Source organism: Acanthaster planci, linkage group LG05 (genome assembly GCF_054643075.1).
Source record: "Acanthaster planci isolate LZ-2023a linkage group LG05, COTS_SCS, whole genome shotgun sequence".
NCBI lineage: Eukaryota > Metazoa > Echinodermata > Asteroidea > Valvatida > Acanthasteridae > Acanthaster > Acanthaster planci.
Window position 1 is genome coordinate 12,051,819 of NC_141781.1, and position 13,303 is coordinate 12,065,121.

Genomic DNA, 13,303 nt, shown 5'->3' on the forward strand with positions numbered 1-13,303 from the left:
TGCGCATCAAATTTATTATTATAGGAGGAACGGGATAGTGAGGTTATATTTAGTTTAAGTTTTTCAACACGAACTGTTTTGTAGGCTTTCTAACTTCATAAGCAAACTCGTTTCCATCTGCCTTTTTCATAAATGTAGGTCTATGCCGAAATTATAAAAGTTTGATTAATACAAAATGTGGGGTATTTAAACAAAGAATTTAAAAGACTCAAGAAAATAACTTAAAAATGCTGAGATGCTTATAAAGTTACAAACTGGTTACCTGTTTTATTCTGCTTCAAATTAAATCGTTTTTCTTTTACGTTGGGTTTTGTTTTTTTTTTGGTTTGTGAGATGTAATTTACTCATGACTTTTCTTTTGGCTATTAAACACAGATTAGGGTAGCGTTAAAAGCTTTCAGAAAATGGATTCAACTTAGTAGGCACGCGCTCGTTTTTTTTTTTTTTTTTGCGTGTCATAGGCCGTGTCCGAAACGGGCTTCCAGAGCTACGGCTAGGTCTATTGTCTACGCGTCTCCATGCATTTCCATTGGAGCTAAGACCTAGATCCAGCTAAGAGATTCGGATGCAGCCATATAGTCTCATGCACTGAAACACAGGCATGCAGATGTGCGCAAGCGTGGTATATGTAGGTGGCCATGATCTGCACAAAAGAAGTCCACATAATGTATAAAGCAAAAGCGTTGTGAGACTCGTACACGTCCACACAGTGTTTTGCCGTATCTGGGGAAAAAAGCCTTCGGAGGCATTTTGAGGTCAGGGTTTACCTTGGCAACATGAAGAGGAACAGCTCGGGAAGTCATCAAGAAACCAGCTTGAAAGTTATGATTAGGAAGAAAATAACAAGTTTTAACAAGTTTTCTCAACCACAAGAGAATAAAGGAATGCCCACACTACGTACATGTGAAACAATTATGTATGAGTTAGCAGTGTTCAGTCCATTGCATGCACTGGGCTGCCTGTTGCATTTTGTTTACGAGCTTTTTGAAAGCGTTATCGTTTGTATTTTTCCAAATTCATAAATCAAACGCCGCGAGAAGCCCATTTCGCTTTCCTTAGCTTTCCCCTCTTCTCGGCGGGCTGCCCAGCTTCGCGATAAATGCCCTTCGATATAAACCTCTGAATGCGGACCTCCGGGCTTTTCATTTCGAATTTGACAGACCAGATTAAACCCTTCATTCTATTTTTGGCGAGCCGGAGACACTTTGCCTCTCGGAGCAATATCGGTATTTCACAGGAAATGAATAAGGGGAACAAACTCCATCCTGTCAGGCATAGGAAGATGCTACAAAAAGGGGGGAATAAGACAAGTGACACTCTGTGACACTAGAGGTTCTTTAACAAACCGGGATTTAGCGTTCATCTTAATTCTAGTGTACGTCTGTAAAACTACACCAATATGCGATGCTCTGAGAAACCCTCATCATCGTTAAATATCGCCAACAATTGATTGTTCGGTTTGCACGGAGAACGGTCTAAGACATGCCGGTCTGCTTACCCGGTAAAGAACATTGGTTGTCTCAAACGATGCCATCCAAGGCTGACGAAAGGACGTGATAGTGAAACACTTTTACTATAGCTTAGTTCTTACAAGGACTCTGAACATCATTGATAATGATCCACGTGATATACCTGGCCTCCATTCCAATCCATGATCATCTCGAAGGAAGGGCCAAAGTAACTCTCACGACGAGGCATATGTGACTTAACTATACAATTTGAAATTTACTAGTATTTTGGTCAGGGTGAGGGATATCAAACTGCGTGTAAGCAACTACCGCCTCATCGGGATCACACCGGATTAAAGTTTGTCGGTCAAATACTGCCGGGAGACATCACTCCTGCTCCAACTATTACTCCTAAATATCGCCAGTTACCATGGAGATGTTTCTTTGACAGTCTAATGAGAAGCTCTGTCCAGAACGACCCCCCCCTTTGAATTTTTTTCCATGGTACTTACCTGCCGCTGCCATGGTTATAATGCTGCTCGAACGGACCGAAGAGAGTTAGGTATTAACGTTTCTCCTCTGGGAAAATTCGACTTGTCAAGGAACAGTCACGTTGAAAAAAGTGTCAAATATGACATTTCTGCCGTGCAGTTTCCCTCTGCCGTCATTTTCATTTTGACAAAAATGTGACCTCTGATTAGTGGCTTTTCTCCTCCTGCCTTCACAATGAACGATTCCTATTCGTTAGTTTCTGCTGAAATCGAAAGGATCATTCCAATTACATTTCAATCACATAAGGAAGATTAAATCGGTATGTGGAAGAAGCATGTTCGCTTACGTCTTGGAAGGAACACGTGCGCTTCTGTTAAAGAAGACATAATTTGGCGATACACTCCCAAATCATATAAATAATCTTTATGTCTTAAATACAATAACAAAGCAAGACGCCGTGCCGTTGTGCTTAGTGCATGCGGGCTGCATCGCTATAGTGACACTGGGCTATGCAATGCGATGCTGTTTAGGCAGTGCGACATTGAAATGTGCAGTGCTACTTGGTTCCAGCGTTGGTGGACGTGCATCGCTGATAGCGTTCATGTGATGCGACATTGTTTTGTGCTTTGCATGTAGGAGTTGCCCGAGGCGACATTAGTCAGTGCGTTGCTGATTGGCGCAACGCAGTGCGATATTAGCTGTGTTTTGCTAATAGCCTCTCCTCAAGACCATGCAAAGCAATAGAGGTTGTAATAAAGCTTACCCAGTACGAATTATCCATAATTAATCACTTAATTATTCGTTGAATGTCTGAATAAATCACATTGTTGTTGAGGTTACCAGCAATCTAATTTGTCAGGTGTCCTTGTTGTTGTGTAATATCTAATTGGCAGAGAGCATCACAGTCATCATAATCGGCGGTATATTTCCTCCAAAACGGATCTTCTCCTTTATCCTTTAGGTCGCTTTTAGTGATATCTGGACCGAGGAGGAACCCAAGTTTAGGATAGAGCCAAGACCCCAACCGGTTTCAGACTTGATCATCAAACTTAGGTTAGGCCCGGGGAAACAACCACACCGCCACACAATCAAGAATCCAAAGGTCCGTTCAAGAAACAGGTCTTTTCTTTTGGAAAGTGTGTCAGCCCAATTATTTTCTCATGTTATTCACGCAAATTTACCTCAGTAAAACGAACTGCTTACAATAAAAGAAGATTTACAAGAGAAGACAATTAACTCAAAGAATGAGCATATAGTGGAAACACAGTTCCTAAAATGCTTTCAGAGTTATCAGGATTTTGCCGTCACCACGACGATGCAATGCGTAAAGGCCAGTGACTAAAGATAGATTTGCAGTAAACTTTCGTTGATTTAAATTTGTGCAACTCTTGTAAATCGAATTCGTAGCGCGAATATTTGATCTGAAGTCACAAATTCGCGTTTGTATTCGCTTATGCGCCAAGTATGAACCGGACTTTTCAAAGTCAGATGGGGCATTTTTGGGTGATGTTAGTTTTGGTGTAGTGGTTGTTTTTATCGGTCTCACTTGTGGAAATGTGATGCCGTTATTTAAGTATCATTTTCTTCCATATCAGGATTGCCCTGAAATGCAGAAGTTGTGTATCAAGCAGTGTGTGTTGTTAACTTTTTAGTATGGGCCCTGGGTATAGTTTCTTTAAAACAGGGAGGCCGGAATCGTGTTATTTAGACACTTGAGTAATTCTTTTCCATATTAATCTCAGCAACTGAAACCAAATAAAGTAGAGTTTCTGATTCTTCACCCTGAGGTGTTCTTTTCAAATACCTTCGACTTTCACTTACATTCACCAGCACCAACCTTTTTGGGTCTTGAGAAACCACAGAAGGTTCCTTTGTTACTAGCCAAATCTATTTTTTTAAAAGCATGGTATGGCTAAGTATCATTAAATTTTGCTGAGCTAGATAGACGCTATTCGCCATACCATATACGAAAGAGCTGTAGATCGACTGCTCTTTGATGAGCATAAAACGGCACTTTACCCGTTCGCCCAGCTTTTGGTCAAAAGTAGGATTTTGACCTATTGTTATTTTTTAAAAATTCGTATACATCTTTTCGCTTGGGCAGTATAGTATCCACAGCATATCGTCTGTGTGTTTGTACTAGTGTTTGTGAAGTTTTTCCTCAAAAACAAAAGTTGTCAATACAGGCATGACGATAGTAAGTAGACTAACCCCAAAGAAAGAAATGCCAGCCAAAACGCAGGCATTGACATTCAATCCTATTTCTTTTCCTAGTTTTAAATTCCTGGAATGTACTGTGATCACATAATCATTTGCATCTGAGGTGAATTGTGATGGCACTGGAACCAGGAAACTATTTTTTTGCATCCAAACGTGGACTTTCCTTTTGTGTATATGTATATATATATAACTCATTTCGGTAAAGTCCTCAGCTTAAACAGATCGGTAACTGGGGCAACACTGTACATAGTAAATTTAAGTTTAAGTTAATAATATGAAAGATAAGGAGTGAGATAAATTCTACATCCCCATTCCTTTCTGATACAATTAATGGTGTCAAGGCCACTGCTCACACCGAGAATGATATAACCACTGCATGCATAAGGCTCAATTAATGATGCAGCATCAGCCTAAAAGGACTGGACAGAAATTAAAGGTATCATTTCTTGCTACTCTCTCTGGGTTTTTCAAGTCTGCGAGTTACGTGTTAAAACCCTTGGCTTCCTTTACTTCTTTCTGGTAATTTATTCAGTATTTTTAAGTCTGTGCCCTTAATTGATCTCTTTTCGTTAGTGTCGTAATGCAGCAAATGAATGTGCTCCATGCAGAATATTGAGGGAGGTCATTACTTCTGTTCGGCATATGGAAAAAAAAAACATGAAACGAAAAGAAAAGAAAAAAAGCAAAAACACAATACGTGTGGGCATCGGGTGTCCATGACCACAGGTGTGTCTCGTGTACTTAATCTTTAATGGAAGCTTGCCTCTGGATACGCATCGCAGAGGAAATTCCTATTCCTTCTAGCGTGACCTTGAAAAGACACTTAGTGTGAAGTTTGCTAAATTCCTGTCCTAAATGATTCACTGTTGGCCTCAATATGATACATTTAGAGTGGAAACCCCTGCGCTTGACAAGTTTAACTCCCTCAAAGAAAGACAGACTTTTGGGCCTGAGGTTTTGGGGAGGGGGACTATGTGTCATGATTACTCCTAAAGTAGTTCGACATGAAACACTGAGAAAAGAATTTTTAGAAAGGCTGCAACTTTGCTGTTGCACAGGAAGCTACTTCAATCTCCGAAGAATTTGAATTGAATTCTCAGTTCTGCACTGAAGTTGATTTTTTTCGACTCCGGCTACTTATCTTGTAGTTCCGTCTGTGCCGTCTGCTCCGTCTGTGCCTTCAAGCAAGACTTATCGCAGCACAAACACTGAATGTATTTCAAAGGAAAGAGACTAATACCATCTCTTAATACAAAGGAATCGACGTGTGCATATTTACACTTTTGGAAAATGCAATAACCTTTTAAGTTGAACTTGTTGCGGGTTTTAAACTAGAAAAACACCTGTCATGCTAGACGTTCCTCCTCCACGAACATATGCCAACAAGGGTTGTTTTTATTTACTTTTTCTTTGTTCTATAATTATTATTTCTGTCATTTTTACAGGTTCCTTTGTCGTGCACAGTCCAGTTGCCATATTCTACGTTCTGGAGAATGATAAATGTTTTATGAAGATGGGACAGAATGGGAGAGACGCCAGGTTCTACTACTTGGGCTCGTTTCTCTCAATGTACGTGATCCCCTTAGTCGTCATCCTCATGTGCTACGCTAAGATTCTTGTTATTGTGTGGCGGAAAACATCAGCAGGCACCGAAAGCGCCCAGGCCCACGAGCGGTCCATCCGCCAGAAGCGTAAGATCACACGCATGGTGTTCATCGTGGTTCTCCTGTTTGCAGTCTGCTGGGCGCCCATCCACTGCATGATACTCTGGGAGAAGTTCCAGGAGCCCTTCGATCTCAGTATGCCAACTCGAATGGCTGTGACCGTCTTACGGTTCTTTGCGTTTTGCCTGTCCTATGCCAACAGTCTAACCAACCCCTTTATATATGCTTTCACGACGGCCAGTTTTAAGAAACACTTCAAACGGGTACTGTCCTGCTCAGCCCCCAACGAATGCACGGACACAAAAAGCATGGGTCCATCCACCACATACAAGAAGATTGGCAAGTACGTCAATGAATATTCGTCCGTGAACACTTGTGATACTAAAGTGTGACTATACCAATCCCGTATCCTCTTGAGTTCTAACGCCTTTAAAAGCATCAATGTAGACAACCACGACGCATCAACGCAGGCTTTGTTTTTGGTAGGAAATATATGTACATTTACAATTTGGAATTCTATTAAGAGTGACCGATCAGTCTCTTTTTTGTTGGCACCGAGATCTCTCAGTGGTCCTAGGGCAGTAACCTCTTACAATTGGGTCTTCTTGTTAAAATGACGAAGACACTCGCAGACTGGAATGCCCATCGTCGTCGGAAATTGATTGGAAGAAATCGACCCGCTCTGCACTGGACTAGACGTACTTTTGACTTACCTCATCGAGTATGACACGGCTAATGGATTCCTTTATCGGCATTACTGTTTGCAGATTTCTGGTCGAGTCCCCAACAAGTTTCAAAACAAGACAGCCTGCTCAGGACGTGTAGCTGCGTCGACCATGGCGGCGCCACGTGAGCGCTTTGCAGATTTAAATTTGCCGCGTTCCCAAACGCTTTGACAGTACGTGATTGTGTATGTGCTTGTCCACACAATGTGTTACAATTAATCATAACATTTGCCTAAAATTCTAAAGATCACAAGTGCGATTTTACTACATTGCAGATTGTTGCATTGTCATGAGGCTTGAAATGAATTAAATGAGGTTGCAACAAATGTACGATTTTGTAGAGATAAGGATTTTCTTTTAGGCTGAGTGTTTTCCTTACATTTGAAATATTTCAAATAAGGAAAAAGATGCAGTTTGTGCAAGAGTAACACATCTTTGGACAGCTCTCAAGATGTACATCTTTATCTCTACCGCTACTGACTATTATGTGTATTCCAACAGCTATGGCGTTTTATTGTTAATGTTCATAAGCAGTGCCTGTGATTGTACCTGTTTTCTTAAACCCCAAAAAAAACAAACAAAAAACAAAAAAAAACACGGAAGAAGAAAAATCTTTCAGGCTATCAATTGTTTTTATCTGCCGAATATTTCTATTGTCTGTGTGATCTGCAGCATATTCACATTTTTTTTCTTTGCTGCAAATTGTCGTTTTAGTGAATTTGAAAGAATTTGCCTGAAAGAGAAAATGTCGGATATTATGCCTGTACCTTCGAAATCATTGGAAATCGATATCATTAATTCTGTATATAGTACATAGAATTATACGTCCCAGGCACGGGTACTTTTTGTTTTCATTTTATACTATTTTTAACCATTTTCTTTTAATGTAGATACTTACATATATTCCACATTATCTTGAAGGAACAACAGTAACTATGACAGTAGTTGTCTAAATATCTTGCGTTTGAGTGTTTACCTAGCTTCTCGTTAGTACAAATAATCAGTTTTGTAGCGTAATCTTGCAACTGTACATTTGCCATTGAGTTGTCACAAAGACACCTCAACTGAAGCAACGAAAAAGAACTCCAATTTTCCATGAACAAATAAATATCATTACAAGACTAAATTACATAATCCTTGAAAACTGCGCACATTTTGCGTTCTTGTAAAGTTCTTGGAGAATTGGACCATATTTGTTGCTGAATCAAGGCAAAATATCTATCTCAAAATAAGACCTTATTAATTTTTCTTTGCCTGATCTATAGTTTATGTATATATTTCTTTATTTTATTGATAGATCTGAAACAATGAAGTTGTTCAGGGGTTGTCAAGGAAAAAACTAAAGTTATAAAAAGTCCAACACTGAAAAAGATAAGAATGAACGCTTGTTCAAACCACACAAAATCATGAACACAAAAAGGACAATCACAACAATTCAACATATGAAAATATTCAAGACACTAGGCATAACGGAGAAAAAGCCAACAAAATGGCACTTTGAAAACAATAAACGAAAGTAGAAAATATTACACACAGGATAAAAAAAGAAAAATACTTGTACAATTAATTTTTAAAGAACTATGTTCAATTTGACGAAAGCTTTGTAAATATAAAAAAAAATGTCTTTTTTCAGCGTAAATAATTTCTCCCTCTGGTGTTTTTCATCTCAAAACGGTAACGTGATTACACATTTTAGATTAGGCCAACAAGGCATGGATAAGGATGTAGAAATAAAAACAAATCACTTAAGTGTCCTGCGTCAGTTACATTATATGATTTCAGTTACAATATATGATGGTTTATATATATATGAGTGTCCTGCGTCAGTTACATTATATGATTTCAGTTTACAATATATGATGGTTTATATATATATGAGTGTCCTGCGTCAGTTACATTATATGATTTCAGTTACAATATATGATGGTTTTCGAGACCATCGGTGGGGGGGGGACAAAATATGGAGCCAGTGAAGAAGACAACGCAATGTCTGGAGACCGATTGTTGTCTTGATCAGTCCTTGAGCTTGATTCCTACATGCCCCCATCCGGTGTAGTGAAGCTTGACTTTATTGTCAAAATCAGTCCCTATATTTGTACTAGTCATACGAGAGAGGAAGTCTCGGTTAATGACTCCATCAACTCAGCTGTAGCGGACAGGTTTCTTTGATGAAGTCTATTTGATGGGTTTAATCAGACTTAATGAAAAATGTCGGTCAGTTAAACTGCAGCTTGCCGTTAGCCGAGAGTCGAGGAAATGTAGGAATTTGATTTGACATTACCTCGAGGCTAATACCTGCATCAATATTTCGGCTTCTTGTCAAAGATGAGATGTCTGAGACACGAAGCCCATTTCCTACCGTCATATATTCCCAACGTTGCCTGCGTCCTCATTGGTGACCGACTTTGGTGACGCATTCTGTCTCGTGGTACTTCAGGGAAGAGAGAAACTTCCCACGTTCTCTTTTTTACATGACACTGACATGTCATCAGCATGGGATGATCAATATAATCTCAACTACCGTCAAGTAGGGACACTAGACATGGTAATATTCGCAATGACAGCGTTAAATATAGACAGATGACTAGGAGCAAAACCATTTGCAAATTGAGCACCACCAATTACCTTTGCATATGCCTTTAGGGAGTTAGTACTGTTTCAGGGTTAACCCGAGTCCACTTTCAGAAGAATGAAAATCGTTTAATTGTGAAGAATTATCCATAAGCAACAGCAGAATGAAAGAAAATATACACATACTGTTCAGACAGACGAAAAACTAACGGACGGATATTGTAACGCTGACTCTCATGTTTTGGGTTTCCCTTTTTTCTTTTTTAAATTAGTGAAACAGATACATGCGACTGAACTAACCGACAATAACGAAGACGATGTTTTGCCCCACTACGTTCAACAACTACTATAGTGAATATTATCCGTTGCTGTTTGTCATTTTTTGACGTTTGACCAGAAGGTTTGATCTTGGGACCTTTAAATACCCTAGGTCAACTGGCCTTCCTTTGATCATACACACAGAGTGCTAAATATCGACAGCCTCGTTTGCAGTTTCTCTTTGGAGATTTAAAGGTTGTCGATATGGCTGTTTAGGCACCTGTTTCTGGGCTGGTAATGGTTGATATATTATAAGAAATGAGGCACGGAATTTTTTTTCCACGGGGAACATTACCGTCTTAATCAGAGTGATTCATTCCGACAGGAATTTTCCTTTATCCCGGTCTGTTTCTTTCTTATTGTCTCTTTTTGTCATTGTATTGTTTTGTCAATGTCATTGTTTTTTCATTGTTTCTGAATTTTTTCAGTCTTGGGAGAAACTGTGAATACAATTTTCTGACTGGAACACAAACTGTAAAAACAGTTTGAACGCGTGGTGGGCCATTTAAAAGAAATTTATCGTTTGCTTGGTACCAGCCGATAGATTTTTGTTTTGTCTGTTCGCTTGTTTCTTGTCCTTGAAACATAGGTAGAACAGGGTCACTCCTCTAGACTTGGTGTGTATGATATTGTAATGAATCTTGAACATGAGTCGACCTTTGACCCCCAAATGCATCTAAGAAATAATGCCACTGTCCTATAGTAGCAACAAAGTATGTAGTTGACCCAGAAAAGGAATGACCAATTATCTGCGCATTTTCTTGTTGAAGTCAATATTGTGTATTACAGATGAAACTGGACATATATAATCAAGGGTGCTGGCAATGTGGAAAAAAGCCTAGATTTGTAGACACTTTTGTCTCACTGATCGTTCTTCATAATTCGGTTTTAGGTACTTATTATCCACGAATTTCAATGCATTAAGCCACCTTCCACAAAATGGGCTGGTAACTGATAATTTGGCGTTTTAAATAAAGGTTTCGTTGTCATTGTTATTGAGAATAAGAAGAAACAAGTCTGACAACTTTTAATGCTTGACGCTGTTGATTATTAGAAACCAGATAGAAATATTTTATGTTGACTATGTAATTATGTGCAGAATGCAAATGGTAATTTAATGACGCGCCAGTTATCAAGTCTAAGTGGATGAAAATGTGAATAACACACGATTGTTTAAATGATAACATTTCCCACAGTCTATGCGTTGTAACTGTGAACAGGTATTTGGAATTTGGACTCAATACAATTTAAGGATCTAAAATTAAAACGGTGGGAAAAACTGTCAAGATGGCTTTCCTATTAACTCAGCTTTTGTCTGAACGTTAGAGTCACATGTATTAGGCTGGAGATCTTACCTGTAGGAAAGGATGAACTATTCCGTTTAAGAATATCCTTTATACCAAAAGTGGTTGAAATATTTCAGTGGCACTGAATGGAATGGTTTGTACTGCGAAGGGCAATTTTCTCCCATAGTAGCAATTTCACCTAAAATCCCAAACATCCCATAAACATGCAGGTGACGCTAACAGGTTATTAGTACAAGTAGGACTATTTATGGCTTTAAATGGCACTGTGATGATGAAATATTTTTAAAAATGTGTGGCTTGTTTGGCGACTCAATTGGTTAATCCAATTGTGATATTGGGTAGGCCTACAAACTGCGTTTCTTCTAATGATGTTTATGACCGTTTTTCGAAGTCCTTTGGTTGAGATATCAACAACTACAATAATTTATCAATTACTTTACTCTTGATATAGGCATTCTGATTTCTCATCAGTTTGGTAAATGTATATGCTATGGCGCAGTTTAATCTTACCAATTTATTGTCCAGTTGTGTTTGATATAATTTTAGGTAATAAATAATTAAGGTTGTCACAGCCATGATTAAACTGAAATGGTGAACTATATTGCTAATTTTTCTTGACACCAATCCACTTTGCGAGTTTCATAATTTTCGACAGAAATTCGACACTATATTGAAACCGCACGCCCATATGAATTTACTAATGCTAGTTGATAACTCGTTCCAGTTAATGGGCAAAAGTTTACGATACGTTGATTAACCCTGATGCCACTTTTGTTTTGTTGCGTGGCGAGAAGTGAACAGAGCCCTACATATAAATAAACATGGATCGATATGTTACCAGGCTAGCAACAAAGTGGAAAAAAAATCTCGTTCAATAGAGCACCCATGGGCTCCTACAGGCAGGAAATTTTGCAAGGCAGTATCCTTTATCGGCTGAAAATCAAGTCATTTGTTTTCAATCTAAGACGATCTTGAAACTCTTCTTATAGGGAATGCAGTTTACCGAGTTTGATATTTTACATCACGTGCGGTCGCTCCCTAATCGCAAACCAAGTGCCCATCCGTCCTTTGTACTGCTTATCTCTTAAATGTAGATCGAAATTTTGCCAACCTAGTTTCCATGTTTTTCTCATTTTTAACATGGACACAATTAGTACCAATCAGAATCGATCACTGCAGCTCACAAGATAGACAAGAACAATTAGTGCACCTGTATGCCTGGGAGACAGACAGTTGTGATTGTACATCCTGGAAATTCATTTCCTCACCAGCGCTACCTGCCAGATTGGTGTTACATTATAGATACATGACAGAGAGTGGTTCGGCGCGGCTCCCCGATGGCAAAAGGGTGCATCTCCTAAAATTGATTTCTGAAAAAAAAATCCGCATAATTCCACAGAAAAAAACACTGAAGAAAAGCTAAACCCATTTGCCACAAAAATATCACTCGCAATTTTGACAATATTTTCTTGGAGGTAAAGTGATATATCTATTGTAAAATTAATCAATGTGGCAAAAGGGTGTATCTCGAGATAGCACTTGTTGTCGTATATACTTAAAAGGGCTCAGTTTATACAAAGACTCGTAATGAGGCAACAGGGTGTGTCTTGAGATGTATCATACTCACTCTAAAACTCTACTGTTAGAAAATAGTATATTTTCATACTAAACACATGTATTGCAAGAAAGTCGTCTTACTTAAAAACACACACACACTAATTTATGCAGTGTATCTAGTAAATACACACTTCTGTCTAAGAAATCAACAATGAAGAGTAAAAAAGTGTTGAACATAACACCTGCCATCTCCAGAAAGATACACTCGTATGAGCTCAGGATCTTTCCTCAATGAAACAAGCGCCCTCAGCGTCCCAGAAATTATCTTACCACAGAAATTGAAACATAGAACAAGAGAAAAAAAGACACACACCCTTTTTCCTTGAGAGGGCCGAGCATAACAACTGTATGCATATAAAGGGCATATTCGAGCAGAGTTTAGTTCAAAGTCGTGTGTATAGCACTGTAAATTTGTGGAACGATGCTGGTTTACTCACTGACAAAGGTTTTTAATCATCTTGCCGTTACTCATTTAACCAGCGGGCCCTAGACAAAACAAGTACTAGGAATGACGTGAGTGTTGTAAAAATGAGACTGAATTAAACATTTCTAAAATGTATTCATCAATATAAATTGCTTACTGGTGTATGAAAGTCGTATAGCGTGTATAAATACCAATATACCTAATAAATGTCAAGTAAAAAACCCTTTTGGAAATTGTTGTGCGTGTCACTGTAAATCTTTTGAACGTGTAATTCCCTGCAAGTTGTTTTTCCCTTACTGTATATGTATGCCAATCTGACATTGTAAGAGACATTTAGGATATTTACTGAAGCTGTAAAACTGACGTACGTGAAAAAAGACAAGAGTAATCTCAGCCCCAGCCCTCAACTGTGCACTATTTTCCTAACAGTTCCTACACCACTGTACTCGTTCAATACTAAAGATCTCACGAAATAAGTGCGAGAGTACGACAGACCTGCACGCAAAAATCCGAGGGA

At 38.8% G+C, this 13,303-nt stretch overlaps 1 protein-coding gene across 5 annotated transcripts in view; it reads left to right on the plus strand.

The window, feature by feature from the left end:
• LOC110981226 (G protein-coupled receptor 54-like) overlaps positions 1 to 13,019 on the plus strand; it is a 131,015-nt gene extending 117,996 nt beyond the window's left edge. For 4 of the 5 annotated variants that reach the window (XM_087137498.1, XM_022238637.2, XM_087137499.1 and 1 more), the window contains 2 exons: positions 5,606 to 6,167; positions 6,592 to 13,019. In XM_087137498.1, the coding sequence (XP_086993624.1) occupies positions 5,606 to 6,167; positions 6,592 to 6,649 (620 nt within the window). In that variant the 3' untranslated portion in view covers positions 6,650 to 13,019. The remainder of the gene's footprint in view (positions 1 to 5,605; positions 6,168 to 6,591) is intronic. The other variant, XR_015425510.1, reaches the window with a different exon arrangement.
• Positions 13,020 to 13,303: the final 284 nt, after the last annotated feature.